General features: G+C 53.7%; 7 protein-coding genes and 1 non-coding gene across 8 annotated transcripts; 4 read left to right on the top strand and 4 right to left on the bottom strand.

Moving 5' to 3' along the window:
- Positions 1–445: 445 nt before the first annotated feature.
- Positions 446–3,119, top strand: N0V96_008785 (uncharacterized protein; the record flags this gene model as incomplete). The annotated part of the gene is made up of 2 exons (XM_065758450.1): positions 446–1,474; positions 1,527–3,119. The coding sequence occupies 2 exons, from the start codon at positions 446–448 to the stop codon at positions 3,117–3,119; spliced, it is 2,622 nt and encodes an 873-aa protein (XP_065612843.1).
- Positions 3,120–5,881: 2,762 nt separating this feature from the next.
- APL2 (beta-adaptin) lies at positions 5,882–8,252 on the top strand (the record flags this gene model as incomplete). The annotated part of the gene is made up of 3 exons (XM_053188716.2): positions 5,882–6,111; positions 6,184–7,390; positions 7,440–8,252. 3 exons carry the CDS (start codon positions 5,882–5,884, stop codon positions 8,250–8,252), a joined length of 2,250 nt encoding a protein of 749 aa, XP_053053482.1.
- A 413-nt stretch (positions 8,253–8,665) lies between these two features.
- Positions 8,666–9,185, bottom strand: N0V96_008783 (uncharacterized protein; the record flags this gene model as incomplete). The annotated part of the gene is made up of 2 exons (XM_053188715.1): positions 8,666–8,910; positions 9,098–9,185. 2 exons carry the CDS (start codon positions 9,183–9,185, stop codon positions 8,666–8,668), a joined length of 333 nt encoding a protein of 110 aa, XP_053053481.1.
- Positions 9,186–10,495: 1,310 nt separating this feature from the next.
- N0V96_008782 lies at positions 10,496–10,583 on the bottom strand. The gene has a single exon. It is a non-coding gene; the product is annotated as a tRNA-Glu (tRNA).
- Positions 10,584–11,362: 779 nt separating this feature from the next.
- N0V96_008781 (uncharacterized protein) lies at positions 11,363–12,396 on the top strand (the record flags this gene model as incomplete). Its single annotated transcript, XM_053188714.2, has 3 exons — positions 11,363–11,430; positions 11,494–11,669; positions 11,726–12,396. 3 exons carry the CDS (start codon positions 11,363–11,365, stop codon positions 12,394–12,396), a joined length of 915 nt encoding a protein of 304 aa, XP_053053480.1.
- A 426-nt stretch (positions 12,397–12,822) lies between these two features.
- Positions 12,823–13,925, bottom strand: N0V96_008780 (uncharacterized protein; the record flags this gene model as incomplete). The annotated part of the gene is made up of 2 exons (XM_053188713.2): positions 12,823–13,242; positions 13,389–13,925. The coding sequence occupies 2 exons, from the start codon at positions 13,923–13,925 to the stop codon at positions 12,823–12,825; spliced, it is 957 nt and encodes a 318-aa protein (XP_053053479.1).
- A 457-nt stretch (positions 13,926–14,382) lies between these two features.
- N0V96_008779 (uncharacterized protein) lies at positions 14,383–14,736 on the top strand (the record flags this gene model as incomplete). Its single annotated transcript, XM_053188712.2, has 1 exon — positions 14,383–14,736. The coding sequence occupies one exon, from the start codon at positions 14,383–14,385 to the stop codon at positions 14,734–14,736; it is 354 nt and encodes a 117-aa protein (XP_053053478.2).
- Positions 14,737–15,387: 651 nt separating this feature from the next.
- SKI3 (Superkiller protein 3) lies at positions 15,388–19,691 on the bottom strand (the record flags this gene model as incomplete). The annotated part of the gene is made up of 2 exons (XM_053188711.2): positions 15,388–19,510; positions 19,573–19,691. 2 exons carry the CDS (start codon positions 19,689–19,691, stop codon positions 15,388–15,390), a joined length of 4,242 nt encoding a protein of 1,413 aa, XP_053053477.2.
- Positions 19,692–20,564: the final 873 nt, after the last annotated feature.

Below are 20,564 nucleotides of genomic sequence, written 5' to 3'. Positions count from 1 at the left end.
GCCCTGGCGAAAGATTTCCAAAAGTTCGAGTGTGTTGTTGTGTGGAAGTCGCTTGGGTCGTCAAATGAGGTTTAGCGCCGGAGGATGGGGAAAGGTGCAGCCGCTTCTTCACCTTCAGTGGAATGGGACACCTTACCTAAGGCAGATCCTGGGCACTGCTGACTAAGGTAGAGAGCTACAGGGGTGACTGGGAAGGTGCACGTACCCTCCTGTTTGGTTCGCAGGCAGCGGCGTCATTGACTGAGACGTTTACAGGGGTGAGCTAAGGTACCTCAGCGGACAGCTCGGTGATGAACTAACAACATTGAACGGATATAGGATCAAGTAACATTCGACCGGGCAGTTCGTGATAACAACACGAAGCTTCATTTGCATTTGTTCTCACTTAAACCAGTAATCAATTTTTTCAACTCAATAGGCTCCTGAATTGAAAACCATCACCGCCATGCCCAGCCCAAGTAAGAAGAGGAAACTGAACGATCAGTCGTCAACCGGAGTGCCTTCGAGAGGCTTGGAATACTTTTTTTCTAAGCAGAAGCAGAACGGCACGTTGTCACCAAAACCCGCGACGGAATCTGTTCCTGAAGCTATGCCAAATGGCACGGCATCAGCCGACCAGCAGCCGGAGTTGACGGATGAGGAGCTTGCCAGAAAGCTGCAAGCGGAATGGGATGCTGAGGTGCAGAATGAAAGAGCAGAATCCACGCCGTGTCCCGAACTAGCAAAGGACCCAAGTCCACGGTTAAATGAGACCAATGAGGGGGACTCTACCGAGACAAAGTCTGAACCGAACGGGTCGTTGGCATCCTCAGTTCTCCCAATCGTCACACCGACGACGAAGACGCTCTCCCTATCCTCCGTGGCAAATGCTGAAGACACGGTCTCAGCAACCATTCCTCTGGACCAAAGTCCACTGACCTTTGATCCTTCAGCATATGTCCCTCAGTTGAAGGAATCATGGGCAGCCGAGGGAGGGCACGCTTCATACGCATTCCTCACCAGATGCTTCATCTTGGTATCTGCTACACAAAGCCGGATCAAGATCGTGGACAGTCTGGTCAATTGCATTAGAGTGCTGATCGAAGCTGATCCGGAGAGCCTACTGCCCGCAGTCTGGCTTGCAACTAACTCCATCTCGCCCCCTTTTATCTCCTTGGAGCTCGGTTTGGGAGGGTCCGCGATTTCTAAGGCGCTGAAGCAGGTGTGCGGATTAGACGGCCGCTCTTTGAAGACACTTTACGACAAGCACGGTGATGCTGGTGATGTTGCATTCGAGGCGAAAAAGAAGCAAAGCTTTACTCTGCGGAAACCCAAACCCTTGACGATCAAGGCTGTCTACCAGTCACTGGTCAAGATTGCCAACAGCCAAGGCCAAGGAAGCGGTGAAGCAAAGCAGAGGATTGTCGATCGACTCTTACAAGATGCTCGCGGTGGTGAAGAGAGCAGGTTCATTGTACGAACGTTGTGTCAACATGTAAGTTCTGGTTTTATAACAGCATTTCCTACCGAGCGCCTAACATCGGTAGCTACGTATTGGTGCCGTCAAGACCACCATGTTGATCGCTCTTTCAAGAGCTTTCCTCCTGTCCCGACCTCCTGGGGCTGAGTTCCCACTACGATCAGTCAGGGACCTTCAAAAACTAAAGAAGGAAGAGCTCGCTGAAGTATGGAGCAGGCCAGAGGAAATACTAAAGGCCTGCTTTGCGCGACGGCCCAACTACAACGACCTTGTACCCGTCTTGTTGGAGATTGGCGTCTGCGATGAGCTACTACTTCGTTGTGATTTGACGCTACACATACCACTCCGGCCCATGTTGGGAAGCATCACGAGAGATCTTTCCGAGATGCTCACGAAACTCCAGGGTCGAGACTTTGCCTGCGAGTTCAAGTACGACGGCCAAAGAGCTCAGATTCACTGTGATGAAAATGGCAAAATTTCCATCTTCTCAAGACACCTCGAACTCATGACGGACAAGTACCCCGACTTGGTTGCATTGATGCCCAAGGTTCGCGGCGAAGGCGTCAATAGCTTCATCATGGAGGGCGAAGTGGTGGCCGTGGACAGCGAGACGGGAGATTTGAAGAATTTCCAGACGCTGAGCAACCGAGCGCGGAAAGATGTCGCTATCGGCAGCGTGCAGGTCAACGTTTGCATGTTCGCCTTTGACCTCATGTTCCTCAACGGACAACCCTTACTAAACCGGCCCTTTCGGGAAAGAAGAGAGCTCCTGCGGTCCATGTTTATCGAAGTCCCCCGCCAATTCACCTGGGTGAAGAGCCTGGACGCTACGTCACAAGACTCGGACACCGTATTGGAGTTTTTCAAGGCCGCAACCGATATCAAGTGCGAAGGTATCATGGTCAAAATCTTGGATAACTTGACTGATGTCCCCTACCAAGGTGACGGCGCAGTAGACGCGGACGGCGAGGTTGCCGAAGAACCCAGAACGCCTTCAAAGTCAAGATCACGAAGCAAAGGCACCAAGGACGAGGAGGGCGCTGCAAAGAAAAAGGGCAGGCGCAAGCCTCTCCTGGCTACATACGAGCCCGATAAACGTCTAGACTCGTGGTTGAAGGTCAAGAAGGACTACAACTCAAGCTTTGAGACATTGGACATGATCCCGGTAGCCGCATGGCACGGACAAGGCCGCAAGTCCAAATGGTGGTCGCCGATCCTCATGGCCGTCCGTAACGAGGACAGCGGCGCCCTCGAAGTTGTGTGTAAGTGCATGTCGGGCTTCACCGACGCCTTCTACAAGGCGAACAGGGAACACTACGACGATGGCGAGCTGGCCGAGAGGCAGAACACGCGTACCCAGAAGCCCGCCTTTGTCGAGTACTCTGGTCCCGAGCCTGACATGTGGTTCGAGCCACAAGAGGTGTGGGAGATGGCGTTTGCGGATATTACTCTGAGCCCGACATACACCGCCGCCATTGGGCTTGTCAGCGACGAGCGAGGTCTGAGCCTGCGGTTTCCTCGATTTTTGAAGAAGCGGGAGGACAAGAGCATGGACGAGGCGAGTACTAATGAGTTCCTTGCTGGTTTGTGGAGGAAGCAGGAGGCGAAGGCGCCGACGAAGGAAGGGCAGGGCGATGTTGTGGACGAATTTGAGGAGTAAGATCAGATCAGCAGTTGGGGTGTTGGTCGGCAAGCTTGCGTCAATGTTACGATAGAGTTGAGGATATCAGTGTGCTTCATTGACCATGGGATCGGCGGAAATTCGCGATATGGAGGGGTCCTCGGAGCCGATGGCTTCTTCCTGGTGAGGTTCGGAGATAACTCCAGTCGCTTGCCTCTTCGCCTTTCAGGCTGCTTGGCACTGTCAAATGACCAGAGAATCCGGGGTTAGAGGAGTAGATGTTGTTGACAGGGACAAGAAGTCTCAATATGAACAAAAACACCACAAAAGTAATTTCTGAAAATACCCAACAACTCTTGGCCATACTCGGGCGCGAGAATCCTGTAACACGTCGGATTATTTGAACAAGTCTTTTCCGGTCCGTCCCGCCTGGGCCGGTGAGATAATGTCCTCATTGGAGAAGGTCACGCAGCCCGAGGCGTACCCGTTGAAGAGGACTGCTCATTGTCCGAATAATGACCTTCCAGTTCTTGTATATCGCGACGTTCTCCACCCACTCAACGAGGATAGCGCATCGGAAAGACTTCAGCGTCACGGCTGGGAGAAGAAGGTGAGAATGCTGACTTACCAATTCTTCGCATTTGTATTTGACGGCGTTATTAATATACCCTTCTACCTATAGGGAACTTGGGGCACTATAAGTCTCAAGCACTTTCACCCAAACACGCATGAGTGCTACGGCAGGTCCATCAATTCCTTTGAAACATTCAACGCGATTGACCTGTGAAGCAGGCGTCTTTCAAGGCAGCTCCGAGCTAGTATTTGGTGAAGGGGTCTCGGACATATTCGGCAGCGGAGTACGATGTGTAGTGCGAGCCGGCGATGTCGTCGTTGTCCCAGCGGGCGTGGGGCATGCGTCCGTCTCAAAGGCTGAGGGGGCAGCGGACCCCGTTGAGGGGGAGGCCGAGTATCGATACGTTGGAGTTTATCCCGAAGGTTCACCTCATTACAAATACGAGATCGGCAAGAAGTTGTTGGAGGAGAAGAGCGGGCTGATAGAAGAGGTTTCCGCCGTTCCCGTACCGCCCAATGATCCTCTATACGGGCTTGATGGGCCATTGGTGAGAATCTGGAACAACGCAAGAGGAATATCTGTTCAAAGCACGGAATCATAGACAAAAGGGTTCGACGTTGAAAGCTATGCCAGTGAGTTTGGTTCTAGTCAGGCCAGATCTTTTGGGGAAGCACTCAAGGAGAGCAACTCATGATGGTGAATTATTCTTACGATTTGAGATGGACGTGGAGAAGAACGTTCCCACATTGGCCTATCACACGATCACTTGACCAGGAATAGTATCAGCTGCCAAGTCCCGCAAAGCAGAGGAACAAATAATGTTCATTGATATCAGTGACCTGTGTCATTGAGCCTAGCACGGTGCGTTTTCGCATCGCAATGCCTACGACTATAGTAGCACCTGCGCCATTTCGGCATCTTCTTTATGCCTTCAGGTGACTCCTCAATCTGATACCATGCTCGCATCCTCGCTCCAACCACAGTTGTGAGTCTCTGTAAGTCATGAGCCGCCCGTACCAGGGCCCGACCCTGTCCTCAACGAGTATCACTTTCCCAATTGCCATAGGAAGAGGTTGCCCGCACATGTTCAACTTCGTCCTTGAGCGCAAATTCCCTTTCATCTTGCGAGATCTGTCTCGCAAGGCTAATCTCCTCGTCGACCTTTGGCTCTGTTGCGGATGGCGTTGTTGCGGATCGCATCATCTTAGACCGCAGAGCTCTGAAGCAGGCTTTGCGCACCTCTGGATACCCGACGCGGCAGGCAGTCATTGAAAAGCTCGAAATCTGTGGTTCATTCAATCAACACTGCTAACTGAGTGCGTTGATTCATTTCACAGCGTTCATCCTCTGGGCAATCAAGCTGAAGATGGTCACAGAGCTCATGAAGAGGACTGCGTTGTAGAACTGCACGACTGGTAAGTCAAGAGACACTTTGGAGCTGTTCAACACCGGCTCACTGCTTTCCTAGACACTTCCCGCTCTTCATCATCCGTTCTTGCCTCGATAAATAAACGACGCAGGTTGGGTAATGTGGCCTGAGACTTGTCAGATGTTTGTCATTCACTGAATGAACGGAGATGGCTCACCATAATAGTTTAGTGGTTGTTATTGGCAGTGTTTCAGATCGTTGGCTTGAGTCGGATTTCTTGGATTCTTGCGTTTTTTGAAGGGGATAAAAGCTTTGTAGCGCCGCAGAGGAGTTGAAGAAATATAACAAAACGTGAGGTCAAGGGCAACTGATGGAAACTGGCGATGTTGCAATGAGCTTATCAATGTTTACTTGCCTTAGAGCTTGGTACCCTGTACCTCTATAAAAGAGTTTCCGATAAAGCAACAGGCCCGGTAGTTGCATGTGCATCGCTGTGGAGTCGCCAAGGAGGATACAGCGCCATTCAGTTAGCGAATCGGAGCAGTGCAGCGCCCAGCACTGCTGCCAGGCTGGCCAGGCTGGGATTAAGGTTAGGGGTGCATTCCACTGCCAGGTACTTCTTCGACCACCTCATCCTCTTGGCGACTACCGACGAGGTGCATTCACTGCATTCCCCGAACACCTACGACGAGCAAAAGCAAGCGGACAGCTGTCGAATACCGAGACTTTACTTTTGGATGAGCTTGTCCAGGTCCTGATCGGACTGGCTATCTCTCTCATCTGCCAGATCGTCTCTAGCTCCCTCCGACAACCCACCCTAAACCACCATACCTCCTACCTCGAGCATCTCCCGACACCATGGCGGTCAATCGGATTCGTGGGGCCTTTGCTGTCCCGAGGAAGGGAGAGACCTTTGAGCTGCGGGCAGGCCTTGTCTCTCAATATGCCTATGAGCGCAAGGAATCCATCCAAAAGACGATTATGGCGATGACGTTGGGCAAGGACGTGTCTGCCTTATTCCCCGATGTCCTGAAGAACATTGCGACAGGCGACTTGGACCAGAAGAAGCTGGTTTACTTATACTTGATGTAAGTCTGCAGTCGAAAACGGTTCACTTCCTGGACGAGACGTCTAGAGCGACTACTGATAGCATGCAACAGGAACTACGCGAAGTCGCATCCAGATCTCTGTATTCTTGCCGTCAATACTTTCGTACAAGATTCCGAAGACCCAAATCCTCTCATCCGTGCGTTAGCGATCCGAACGATGGGCTGTATCAGAGTCGACAAGATGGTGGATTACATGGAAGAGCCGCTGCGGAAGACACTACGAGACGAGTCGCCATACGTTCGCAAGACGGCCGCTATTTGTGTCGCCAAGCTGTTCGATCTTAACCCCTCGATGTGCATAGAGAACGGCTTCTTGGAGTCGTTGCAGGAGTTGATTGGGGACCCGAATCCCATGGTCGTCGCAAACTCGGTTCAGGCGCTTTCAGAGATCACCGAAACCGCACCAGAGACTCGAGCCCTTGTAGTGACACCGGCCACACTGAAGAAGCTGTTGATGGCTCTCAACGAGTGCACGGAATGGGGTCGCGTTACTATTCTTACCACGCTGGCCGACTATCCTGCTGCGGATACCAAAGAGTCTGAGCACATTTGTGAAAGAGTTGCGCCGCAATTCCAACACGTCAACCCTAGTGTGGTTTTGGCCGCCGTGAAGGTGGTGTTTATCCACATGAAGGCAGTCAGCCCGGAGCTTGTGCGATCATACCTCAAGAAGATGGCACCGCCCCTTGTTACGCTTGTGGCTTCCGCCCCTGAGGTGCAGTACGTTGCTCTTCGCAATATTGACCTCCTCCTGCAGGCCAAGCCCGATATTCTTAGCAAAGAGCTGCGTGTCTTCTTCTGCAAATACAACGATCCTCCTTACGTCAAACTTCAGAAACTCGAGATCATGGTTCGGATAGCCAACGAGAAGAACTTTGACCAGCTCCTCGCAGAACTGAAAGAATACGCTTTAGAGGTCGATATGGACTTTGTTAAGCGCGCCGTCAAGGCCATTGGCCAGGTTGCGATCAAGCTCGAGAGCGCTAGTCAAAAGTGCGTCAATGCATTGTTGGACTTGATTGCTACAAAGGTCAACTACGTTGTGCAGGAAGTTGTGGTGGTTATCAAGGACATTCTCCGTAAATATCCTGGTTACGAGGGCGTCATCCCCACGCTCTGCAAGTATATCGACGAGCTGGACGAACCAACAGCAAGGGGATCGCTGATTTGGATCGTGGGAGAGTACGCTGAGAAGATCAACAACGCCGACGACATCCTGGAAAGTTTCGTGGAGGGTTTCATGGAGGAGTTCACACAGGTTTGTCGATTCATTCCACATATTCAAGTACTAGGCTAACTTCCAGCAGACTCAACTCCAGATCCTGACTGCCGTGGTCAAGCTCTTCCTTAAGAAACCTGGCAGCAACCAAGGACTGGTCCAAAAGGTGCTTCAGCAGGCTACAACAGACAACGATAACCCAGATATCAGAGACAGAGCTTACGTCTACTGGCGTCTATTGTCAGGCGATTTGGATGTCGCCAAGAATATTGTTCTCTCTCAGAAGCCCGCCATTACCACAACAATGACTAGCCTACCCCCAGCTCTCCTCGAGCAACTTCTCGCAGAGCTTTCCACTCTGGCATCGGTGTACCACAAGCCACCAGAATCATTCGTTGGCAAGGGTCGCTATGGAGCAGACGAAATCCAGCGCGCGGCCATCCGCGAACAACGGCAAGAGGCGGCCGAAAACCCCATTGCTGCGTCAGTGGCAGCTGTGGCCAACGGCAACGCCAACTCACAAAACAATATCGAAAACCTTCTCGATATCGACTTCGACGGTGCTGCGCCTGCATCAGCTGAGCAGCAGAGCAACATCAATACCCCAGACAGAGTTGCCAGTCCTGCGGGAGGTGGTAACTCGAGTGCCATGGCTGATATGATGGGCTTGTTTGACGCTCCTCCGCCGCAGCAACAACAGCAGGCAACCAACCCGATGAGCCCCGGAGCGGGCGGTGGCGGCATGAATGACATGATGAATGGCTTCGCTGGGCTCGACTTTGGCAACACAGGCTCCGGGCAGCCCTTGCCGGCGGGTATGCAATTACACCAGCCTGCACAGCCGCAAGGTGGCGAAGGAAACGGGAAGAAGACAAACGAGGACTTGCTTGGGTTGTTCTAGATCTCTTGCTAATGGAGCTGGTTCATCGGGGAGTCCAGGCATGCTGTTAGGAGTAGGTTGATAAATGACAAAGAACGAAGCCACGAAAAGCCTGCTTCTGCTTTTCTGCTTTCCGCGAAAAAAACTCATGTATATACTCGAAAGGGGGGTGTCTAGACCAAACACCTATCGCGCCGTCCTTCCAAGATGCCTGCCTCCATGTTCTTCTTAATGTCGCGCGTGGCGTCTCTTTTACCGCCTTGTTTGGGGACGTATTTCCCTGCATATATGTCCATGTCGCCCCAAGCGCCCAAGTCATCTCCGTGTTCGGCGCGAAGTGACACTGATGTTGATGCATAGTGCTTTCCTCTCTCTAACCGGGGCGGCCAGTCCAACCCCAATTCCGGTGCGTTGTGTATCCCAGTTTCCCTTGTTCACTGCGCAACGCCCTCCACCCTACCGCCGACAGTCCCGTCCATCGGCGGGCCGTCGCTGCCACCGCCGGCGGCGGCCCTATCGCGCTCCCACTCGGCAGGTGTCTGGCACTTTGCGCTCCAGGCGTGGATCTGGGCGATCTCATCCTTGAGGGCGGCGTTGACGAGGCGGTGGCGCTTGAGGGAGGTTTGTTTCTCGAAGGCGGGGGAGACGATTGTCGAGGTGAAGGCTTGACCGCAGCCGCCTGTTGTATAGAAAGATTAGCTTATGGGGAAGCCCAGAATGTCGCATCATGGTGGCTTCGCATGGGAGAGGTAAGGTGCACTGGGCGCGACGGATGGTGATGCGCGGGCGAGTACTTTGATTTCTAACATGGCGGGGCATGACGTGGGGGGTTTTTCGGCTGGAGGAGTGCTGGCAAGCAGACGTACCTGACATATCCGAGATCTCGACGTGAATTGCCTGCAGACGCTCGGTGAGGGCCTGCTTTAGCGAAGCCTCTGTTATTTGGTTTGCCATTTTGTATGCGATTGTGAGGATATCTAGTGGTTCTCGGGAAAGGAGCGACGATCGGGTTCCAGGGGGTGGCAGCAGCTTTGGGTTGGGAGATTGTCGAAAATCGGAGGTGCTTGGTTCTGCGGTGGGTTTCCTGTTGTGGGCGGCGTGGCTTGGGTCGGCGATTAGATTGATTAGATGGTGGGGTTCTTTTTTGACAGTATCAGGCGGAGTGGTTCCGTCATTGGGGTCTGAAGTGAGGAAGGTAATTTTGGTGGCTTCTATAAGTTTTAGGGACCTTGCTGGAGATGCTGCCCTTTCTCATGGATTACTTCACTGGCATATTTCCTTGATGTGAGCGCCTTGAGCCTGTGTTGCCTTGCTTAGTTTTCTTCATCTCATAGTGTCCTTTACATCGTCACCGTGTGAAGAAAGCTGTGAAGAAGGCGTTGTCCGACTTTCACCATTGTATTTGGCATCCAGATCATTGAAATGGGGGCAGTTTCACCAGAGCGCAAAGATCTCAGTTGATATAAAACGCTTCAACGCTGCGACCTCTGCTGTAAGCTTAGAACCTTGCCACCATCAGCGGATACTCGTGCTCGCGTTCACGGGTCACATCCTCTTCTGGCTTGTAACCTTGGACCAGAAGGGGATAGGTACATCAAAGGATACTGTATCCATCCATAGAGACTGCGACCATGGGACTCAAGGCCTGGTGCTGATCAAGTCGCTGCGTACTGCTCGGATTCGTAAACGAACATTTCCAGAGGCGTTGTAGACAAACGAGAACGGGTGACTAGTTCATGGCACTAGGACTACGCAAATTGCCCTGGCCACAAGTTCAAAATGGTCCTGTCAGATGAAGCCATTAGAATTAGCAACTATCATCGCCTCAATCACGATATACACAATCCGACAGGCCCACACAAGCGTGCGATTCTGACGCTTAGATTTGATGAGGAAGAAAGTATTGAAAGGCAAGGTTGTGTCGGAGTCATTTCCTACGGGAGATTTGAGAAGATGCCATAGCTGGGTGTACCTCTGTAAGGTCAAAGTCCCCTCTTGAGCTACTTTGAGTAGCTGTTGCTCTCAAGATGGAACCTTTAGCGAGGGCCTTGCATAAATAAATAGATTGCTTTACAATCAGAAATCTGGGTGCTTTTTCATTCTCAACAGTTTTCGATTTAGATTAGGGGTTACTACCGGACAGTCTCGAAGCCCTCTGCATGTAGACAGTGAGTATCAACCCTTGGACGAGGAAGATGCCTAAATCAACAATACCTCACTCTGAGGCATCATAAACATGCAAAAAGAGCAAAAGAAATGAAATATTCCGAAACCGAGAATCGAACTCGGGGCTATGCCTAACCTCTCATTGAGGATGAGAGGGCATCATGTTGGCCACTACACCATATCGGATTGGTGGTTGTTGAAAATTGCTCGAAGACTTTGCAACAAGTACTGTAGGCGGATTGGCAGTCTCCGCTTTCGGATACTTACTCGCTCGTTCATCATCCGCGCACATACCCTAGGCAGCCAAGCACTGGATGCGAATCAGTGGTAGACATGGAATCGTGCTCAGACATAAAAGCTTAAAGAGAAGATTTAGCTGAGTTGATGATAATAGAAATCAGGTCTCTCTCAATGTTGATGAAAGAAAGAGCCAGGTGAGAGAGGTTTACCTTAGTTGATGACACGAAAGTCAACATTGAGGCAATGGGGAGCGCACGACTTGGAAGTGGGGGTATGTGTCATGGCGGGGCTTATGTCATTCAGTCAAAACACTAATGACAGAAGATATCTTCGTATGCAGTTAATGGATATTTGGATGAAGCTTGAGCTCTGCAACCCCTCTACAACATTACCTCATACCACGACATCCAAATTCAAGGCTTAGAATTTAGGAACTCGAGCGTGCTGCATGTCAATTGATTTCGAAAAGAACAAAAGTCTGTTTGATCCATTTATATCTGGACTCTACAAGAGAAGCTATGCTCACTGGTTTCAGGACATCCATCCAGTCAATGAGCTGCAAGCTTGCCAGGGCATCAGCGCATATAAGTCGACGGTCTTGCGGGTCTACAGCTTCACTTCGGCTTCCACCCTTGAATATCTCCACGAAAGTCCACAACTCTGCTTCTTATTTCTCGACAGCCTCTCGCCTTCACCAGACTCATCTTGCCACACCAAATCTCAAAATGGCGGCCAGCAACAAGTACTCTTCTCCAGGCTTCACCGCCCAAGTGGTGGCTGCCATGCGCAAGCAGTAAGTCTTTCCACAAACTCATGGTCCAACACAAATCAGTTAAAACTAAATTGTCCCACACAGCTACCCTGAAGAGATCGCCGACAGAAGGTGGGACAATGTCGGTCTTCTCCTGGATAACATCGCGACCACCACAACCGCTACGCCCAAAAGCCCAGTCGTCCTTCTCACCAACGACCTCACCTACGCCGTCGCCGAAGAGGCAGTCCAGAAGAAAGCGAGCGTCATCGTTAGCTATCGTGAGTCTCGCCCCGAACCAATTTTTAGTCCCTCAATCATCTAACAACCTCTCTAGACCCCTTCATCTTCTCCGGCCTAAAGTCCATCACAACAAAGGACCCACAGCAAGCAACCCTCCTCCTCCTTGCCTCCAACGGCATCGCAGTCTACTGCCCCCACACCGCAGTCGACGCCGCCCCCAACGGCCTCAACACCTGGCTCGGCGATATCGTCTCCGGTGGGCCCGCCTCCTCCTCGACCGCGGCCCCGTCAGACCGCACCGTCATCACCCCTCACGCCTCGCCCCCCGCCGGCTTCGAGGGCTCAGGCTACGGCCTCCTCTGCACCTTCCGCCAGCCCGAGTCCCTCGCCGACATTATCCGACGCGTGGCCTCCCGCGTAGGCATGCGTCGCGTCATGGTCGCCTCGCCGGACCCGTCGGCCGTCTCGACGGCGCGCGTGGGCGCCGTGGCCGTGTGTGCGGGCAGCGGGTGGGACGTCGTCAAGGGCGCGGCTGCGGACGTGGTTGTCACGGGCGAGATGAGCCATCACAATGCGCTCAAGGCCGTGCAGGAGGGTAAGACGGTCGTTACTGTGTTCCACAGCAACTCGGAGAGGGGCTACCTTACCGAGGTGATGAAGCCTCTACTAGAGGGAGAGCTGAAGCAGCAGCAGCCTGATCTGCAGGTTCTCGTCAGCACGGCTGATCGGGATCCGTTTGACATTGTTGATGTTTCTGAGCTGTAAGTCCATTTGTGGATTGAACGTTCAAGAAAAAAGCAATGTGTTCAAAAGTTTAGGAGACAATTAAGCTCACACTTGGGGCCAAAGACAAGCTCGAAGCAGCCATCTGTAGATGGCTGACGAAGTTGCCTTCCTTTCGAACATTTCGAGTCCTAGAGTTGACACTCTTACCACAACCGAGACTTTCCTAAGCATTTTACATGAGAGTGGGTTTGCTGTGTCTGTGCAAATGACGATCCGACTTGATTCTCTGAAAATGCTGGGAGTGATGGAGTAGACGTGTGAAATCTGTGATTTTTGTCCAGTTCTATTCGACAAACCTGTCTCTTCTGCTACAAAACACAAAAGTTGCGCCAAGCCCAAACGCCAAGTAACTCCATCGCTATGCCCGCAAACCCCAAAACACAACAACACCAAGAATGAGAGATCTCAGGATCTCACGCTATCCTTCGAAGCCCTCACACTGCTCTCCCCAGAGCCACCAGCCCTCAGCGCCGCATCCCCCTCTTCAAGACACTCGGCAACATCCTTCCCGCCGACGCCCTTCTCCTTCCAAACCTCAAGTAGTCGCCGCGGCATCTCCCACGCCCGCCGCGCCTCCTCAACCTTGCCCTCCTTCACCAGCCTTCGCAGCTTCTCGGGTGTCCCCAGCACCTCCCTCGCGAGCTCCCGCGTCCTACTCCGCGTCGCCGCCGCCGCCTCGTCCTCGCCCTCCCCCTCCTTGGACGCTGGCGGCGCGACTGTCTTGCGCAGCGCCTCGCGAATTGAGCTTGCCTGGGCGTAGATGCCCGCGATCGCGGGGTCGAGAGTCGAGGCCATGGGGTTCAGGGGGTCCATATTTGCGCGCATCTGTTTTCAAACGTCCCCAAGGGTTCCTCTTAGCTTTTATCGTTCTTTTTGATCATTTCTTGTCTGTATTTCGCTTGTAGATTTGACTCTCTCTGGGATTCTTGAAATAGCCAAAGATTTACAATGAGATCCTGCTCTATGCTTACCTTGCGAATCGTCTCCGTTGCGGAAATGAGCTTGGAGTAATTATCATACACCAGGGCCTTCTTCTCCGCGTCCAGCGCCCTGATCTCGCCCAGCACGCGGGTATACACCCTCAATAAATCGTCGAGCGTGTTCTCCGCCAGCGCCTTGCGCACGTACGCCTCGGCGTCAAAAGTCGGGCTGTCGAGCTCGCTGGGTGGGACCTCGGAGTGCTCCACGTGGCGTTCGTGGTCTTCTGTGATTTCTAGCGAAGGGGGCGTGCCGTTCCCGCCGGCCGCGGCGGCCTTTTTGAGGTTGTAGTACTCGCGGAGGGCGGCTCGGTTCGCGCGCTTCGAGGGTCCGCCTGATGGCGCCGCTGCCGCTGCGCCCCCGGGACCGGTCCCGTTCCCGAAAGTCGCGGAGGAGCCTGGGTTCGGGGAGCTCGTGAGGGAGCGGGGGGTGTCGAGAGAGGGTCTGGTTGAGGATGTCGGGGTGTGTGGTTGTGCTGAGACGCGGCGGGTGAGGGCTGGCGGTTCGCGGGGGGATGCGATTGTGGACATCTTGGTTGGAGTACACGGCCTTGCGTAGGGGTCTTCTTTCAATCGTTATAAGATGGAGAGGATGCCAATTGAGAGTCTGGTCGGAGGTGTTCTAGGTGTTAGGGGTGTTTGTGTAAAGTTGGATGGTAGTGACAGATCGAAGGAAGCGAGGCTGACCTTGAGAGGACGACGGGGATGCAGGCGATAGGTCGGCGACAGAGCTCCTGTGGGGTGCGCGTGCGCCCCCTGAACTCCAGCTGCACAGCGAGGCTGCGCTAATTGACACATGCTAACGGCCGGGATCTGCAGTGGGGATGGGAGCCCAGGGTTTAGAGGTTTTGGGGTAGCTTACCCCACTGAAGCTATTCTTCTCCATCTCCAACCTAAACTCATTCGAAGCAACCAACAAACTTCCTCTCGATAAACTTAGGATGTAATTAGACAACCACCAAACGTGAACCGGCACACGAAAGATAACATGGACTACACAACCAAAATCCGATCCACCCTCCAAACCCAATCCTTTCCGATCCCTTCCCTCCCCTGGACCACAAGCCTGACCTCGCGCGTCCCGACCCCCCCGCTCCCCTCCCTCATCGCGACCGCCAAAGCCCGCCTCCTCGCCTCGGACCTCACGACGCCAGGCCTGCTCGACCCCTCCGCCACCGCGAGCCTCCCCACCGCAAACCCTGAGCTGTCCGAATCGATCCTGCAGCGAGAGGTTCCCTGCCAGGTCCTCGACGTCGAGAACCTGAGCCTCTCGCGCTGGGAACAGGTCGAGGAGCTCGAGGCCGTCGCGAGGGGGAACAGACGACGGGGCGGAGGGTCGTGAGGCTTGCTGCTGCGGCTGATGAGCCCGAGTATGATAATATCGACGAGGGCAGCGGCGGCGGTGGTGGGGTGGGTAGTAGAGTTACGCAACCGCAACAGCAGCAGCAGCAGCAGCGACGGAACGCTACGCACCGGCTGGTACTGCAAGACTTCAAAGGCACCAAAATTTACGCGCTGGAGCTCAGACGGGTAGACAAGATTGGGATCGGGAGCACGACTATCGGCGAAAAGATTGTGCTCAAGAAGGGGACGGTCGTGGCGAGGGGCACTGTGTTGCTGGAGCCGGATAAGTGCGTGATGCTTGGGGGCAAGGTCGATGCGTGGCAAAAGGCATGGATCGAAGGGCGGATGGCGAGATTGAAGGAGGCTGTCGAAGCGGAAAGGTGATATGGCTTGAGGAAAACGGTGTTGGTGTGGCATCACTTGAAGTTTGGCATTGATACCCCCTTGTTTTATTTGCTCACGGAAAACTGGGCAGCACGAATTTGCTTCTATTCTTTCTTGTTTGTAGGCTAGCCTGCAGCAGGCTATGCTAGGTCTCATGAAGAGCTGGTTTTCGATTCATATCTGGCCAATGTTGACCATGTATGTGAATACTTCCCCCTATCATATTCAGTTCAACAGTAACCTTGATATCATTACATCTGTTCACCTAATTGCCGTACACAGCCTCCCGCAGAGAGTTCCAACCATCAGGCTTCCAAGGAGCCAAGAAAATGGCCGTCTGGGCATCCGCCGCGACTCCCGTCCCAGCATATGCCTTTGCCAAACTCTTCGCCTCAAGCGTACCTCTGGGCGGCGCTCCCTTTTTGGCCACCGTCAACGCCATCGCGGCAGCATGCTGCTCCCCGCTAAACTCGGCCAGGTTCGACCAGCCGTGCGGCAGGTGGGGGTAGAGCATGATATCCGTCTGGATCTGCGTCATGACGTCCTCCTCCGTGCTCGTATCCCCGAGCTTCGCAATGGCGTTGAGCACCTCGCCAATCTGCGACTGTTCTGCGTCCCCGACATTGTGGCTGGTCCGCAAGCCCTGCAGCTCGGACACGACGGCCTCGACCGACTCCTCGTCGTTGTCGAGAATGGCGATGACGCCCAGCAGGAGGACGGACTGGACATGGTCGGGCTGCTTCTCTATGACCTCGAACAGCGCGCCGCGGGCCTTTTCGCGGGACTCCTCGGCGCCCGTGGCCCAGAGCACCTGCGCAAGGAGACAGACAGCGTCCGGGTTGTTGTCGGACTCCTCGAGCGCCGATTCGAAGCATAGGAGAGCCTCATTGACGTCCTCGCTGTAGTACTGCGCCAGTCCGACGGTTAAGTGCGCCGAGAGACGCGCCTTCTTGCGCTCTTCCCTGCTCAGCTCGTTGTCGGACTCGTCGGCGCTCAGCTGGATGGCCATCTCGCCGCACTCAATGGCCTGCTCGAACGCGCCCGCGGCGAGGTAGGACCTCGCCAGGTCGGTCTTGGCCAGCGCGAAGTGCGCGAGGGACTGCGGGGACTCGGTAACCTCGTAGTCGGACTCGAGAATGCCACAGATCTTCTCAAGCGTCTCCACCGCCTTTCCCGTATCGCGGGTCCGCTCCAGGAACATGGCCGACAGGTGTCCGTACGCGAGGTCCTGGGGCTTTAGGCTGTGCAGTTGGCCTAGGGCGAAGATGGGCTGGATAAGAGAGGCGACGTTGGCGGACGTGGTGCCTAGGATGAAGTCGAACACCGCCACCGAGTACTGACGTCTGGTGAGCACCGAAGACGCCTCGGCGATCTCCATGGCGTGCGTAAACAGGCCCCTGGCCTCCTTGACCTTTCCGTACAAGAGTGCCACGAAGCCCTGGCCGAGCCACGCGTGCGCGTAGTCGGGATCGGTCGACTGCGCCCGGTTGAAGGCCTCATTCGCGAGCTGCACGTCGTTCTGGAGAAGGGCCAGGGTGCCGAGGTTGGTCCAGGCTGCCGGGCTCCTCTCGTTGAGGTGTAAGCTGCGAACGAACGAGTGCTGCGAGACGGCCGGGTTGACCTCGCTCGTCACAACACCCAAAGAGTTCCAAAAATCCGGATTGCCGGCTTCCAGCTCAATGGCTCGCTTGAAGCACTTCATGGCCGTCTTCAAGTAGACGCTCGACTTCTTCCTGATGCTCGAGGGCAGGCAAATGTGAGCTCGGTGCTCGGCCCAGCCGAGGTTGTAGTATGCAACTGCTTGTGCGTGCAAGTCGTTTGCGGAGACGTGGATTGCCCGCTTGTGACACAAGATCGTTGCATGGATGCATCTTGTCAGATCAACACCAAGTCTCTCATCTTCAGAGAACAAGCCCTTTGCGGAGATGACACCGGTTCCGACGTTATCCACATCGGCAAAGAGGTCATATGCCTCCTTATCGCCACTGTCGATGAGTGTCATGATTATATCTGCTGGGAAGTCGACCGCTCGGCTTTGTACCGCAGAAAAGACGGAACAAGCATCAGCAAGTGACTTCCAGAAGTTGAAGGTCTCGGTGACACTTGCAGCGGCCTTTGAGGCAAAGTCTATCGTGTCAATGGCAAGGTGTACCGCCTTCCCAAATAGACCCTTCTCTACACTGTCAAGAGCACTGTCGACCATGGTCTGTATGAGAGCAATGGCAACACCATCCTCGTCAGGGCGGCCCTCGATGACATCCTGGTAGAGAGCGATGGCCTCATCGAATTCAGCCAGCTCACGCTTGACATTAGCAAGCATGTACTTGGTGAACCAAGTGTCGCCCAGAGCCTCGGCAGGCGCAGTCTCCTCCAGCTTTTGGGCGTTGAGAATCGCCTTGGTGGCTGCAATGTACCGGCCAGAAGAGTAGTAGCTTTCACCCAGGCCAACCCACGAGTGGTAGTCCTCTGGGTGGATTCGCAGCGCAGATTGGAAAGACACAATAGACTTGTGGAAATCCTGCTTGTTCAGCTCCGCCACACCGAGGGCGGAGAAAGGCCAACTGATGCCCTTCCTCTTGGAGCCCGGGGGCGGCTTGACCTTTCCAGAATCAACCACACGCTGAGCCACGAGCTCGACTCTGTCCCAGTCGCCTTCGTCGGCAAAGGACTCGGCAAGACGCTTGGCGGCTTCGACTTCGGAGGCAGAGAGTTCTACGGCCTTCTGGAAGCAGCGTCTGGCTCTCTTCTTGTCTTTGGCGTAGTCGGCGTAGTAGACGCCAAGACTCGTGTAGGCTGGCGCAAAGTTGAGGTTATTCTTTAAGGCGTCCAAGAAGTACAAATAAGCGCCGGTGCGGCTCTTGCGGGCTGCCTTGGACGTGTCAATGTTCCAAATGCATGAACCTAGTCGGTACTGTGTCTGCGCGAGAAGCTCCTTCGAAGGCGTAGGCATCTCCTCGATGAGAGGCAGAGAATCCTCCAGCTCTGCCTTTGCAGTCTCAAAGTCTCCCTTGAGCGCCTGGACCCAGGCAGATTCGGTCTTGACCCGCAGATTGGAGGGATCTCTCTCCAAAGCACGCCCAAAGAAATCTATGGCGTCGTCGTAGTCCTCCTCTTCTTCATAGATGAGACCGACACCAATCAGTGCTGGAGTAGATGACGGATCATGTGACAGAACTCCTTCAAACAGCGACTTGGCCTCAGTGTGGTGTCTAGGCGACTGAAAGAACACCAAACCTGTTGCCAGATACAAAGAGAAGGCATCATGGGTGTTCTGGAACGACATGCCAGTCTTGTTTCTCTCCGTCTTGATGTGTCCCATCGACTTGCGCATCAGCTCCACCGTCGTTTCGTGTTCCTCCAAATGCTGGTAGTATTCTCCCATCAAACGATGAGCAAATAGTGAGTTGGACGTAGTGATGCCCTCAGTCATCATCAGGATTCTATCCTGCTCCGTGAGCGGCACCATGGAAACGCCGCCTCCCTCATCGTCCTCGCTCTCTTCCTCGGTTTCCTCCGCTTCGAGAGCCGCCGGTGTCGGCTTGGGGAAGGGAGAGATGCTACTCGTTAGAAAGCCGGTGATGACTTTGTAGAGGTCGGTCTCGGGGAAGAATGAGCAATAGTCTCTCAGCATATTGACATCCCATTCCTTGATCTCCTTTGCGTCCTTGTAGTCAATGGCAATCTCCCAGGCAAGTCGGAAGGGGTGCTTGATGATGACCATGTCAAGCGCCAGTTTCAGGACCGCTTGAAGAGCCTGGCCCTTTTCCGGGCCGTGTGGTGCGACCAGGAGACGGTCGTAGCAGTACTGAAGAAGTTTTTCCTCATACTTTCGTCGGAGATCGTCATCGTTTGTCCAGTTGATCAGCTGGTGGTAGACGAACTCGAGCTTGCTCTGAGCTATGACTTCACGCTTGACCTCGAGAGTGACCTCAGTCAGACGCGCGCCGATCCTTGTCCGTCGTTCGCCAATGAGTGTGTTTATGCGCTTCTTCTCGTCCGTCTCAATCATTTGCGCCATGGTCTCGTAGGTTTTGGCCGGGTGCGGGACGCGACCCTCTAGAGCAGGGTAGATTGGGCTCCCAGGTAGGATGACACTGAGAGCTTCGACATATTGCGAAGTATCCCCTTGAGATCTCGCAAAGTCAATGAACTTATCAATGACATCTTGGCACTTGTACATGTCTTCTGCATCACGGTAAATCTCAGCCAAGCTGATGGCAGCTTGCTGGTAGGCGGCTAATCGTTTGCGGTCTTGCTTCTCGTAGAGCTTGATAAGACCTTGCCACGCCTGACTGTCCTTTGGCCGTAGTGAAGCCGCAGACTTGTAAGCCTTCTCTGCATCATCGACGCGGCTCTTCTTGTCGAGGGCAAAAGCGAGGAAGATGGTCCTGCGAGGAGTGTCAGCAGCTGCCTTAGGTGTAGAGACGCGAGAAATCAAATGAGCCCGTACGCCTGGTAGTTCTTTGGCTCTCGGTCCAGAAATTCAGTTGCCTTCTGGATAGCATCATCCCATTTTTGCTGCTTCACAGAGTCGCCAATGGCCTTCAGTACAGCCTTGGCCCCGGACATCGTGGCTAGTGACAGATGTCGTGAATCATGAACGTGAGGTATTCTTCCAAAGGTGGGGCATCACCGTGGTGCTGGAAGGCCGAGAGTGACAGGAAGATAGAAGGTAAGGAAAACAAGAAGCCGAGAACAGAGATGTGAAGGTCACAGTGCGTAGTACCAGGCCTTGTGTATGTCGGTGGATGAAGTGAGATTTTCGTTGGTACCCTCTCTTGCAGTAAACCCTCACATGAGAGGCTCAGTGAGGCATGAGCTGGTGGTGAGCGCTACAGAGAGCGGTGCCCCACCATCAACACCTCCCTTATTACATCATGCCCCGCTTTGAGCATAGCAGCTCCCCTACCTTAGGTAGCCAGAAGCTTTGCATCACCACTGCCCGATAAGATAAGGAATTTTAACCCACCAACCTAACCTAAGGTAGGTAACGACACCTGCCTACCTATCAATAGGGACCTTACCTTCACGTACCACTCTGACTACCTTACGATTAACAACTAATTAACGCTTGATCGTAGTTAACCAATCAGAGGAAGAAAAATAACAACAATAACCAGCGACTTCATGCACAACAGAATCCGTGGAGTGTTGCTTTGTGAGGACTGTTTTTTCCCTTTTCCAATGTAATTACTGGCCTCGCCGATATATACCACGCCAGTCCCGAGCTCTAGGCGGAGTTCGGGCCTCTCAGCAGAGACGCACTCTACTTTAAATAAATATCCAAGAAGCAGACGAGCACCAAAAAAGAATACGCTCTGCGAGACAAAAACTAGTGAACCGGATGCGTCCCTCCTTGCGCCATCGCTGCAACGATCAACGAGCGTTCCAAAACAGGTGTTTTCACGACGAATTCCACCCAAAATCTACCGCCATGATACG

This window comes from Colletotrichum fioriniae, assembly GCF_027942845.1.
Source record: "Colletotrichum fioriniae strain IMI 355084 chromosome Unknown scaffold_11, whole genome shotgun sequence".
Lineage (NCBI taxonomy): Eukaryota > Fungi > Ascomycota > Sordariomycetes > Glomerellales > Glomerellaceae > Colletotrichum > Colletotrichum fioriniae.
The sequence above is the reverse complement of the archived record's forward strand: the minus strand, read 5'-3'. Positions and strand labels throughout refer to the sequence as shown.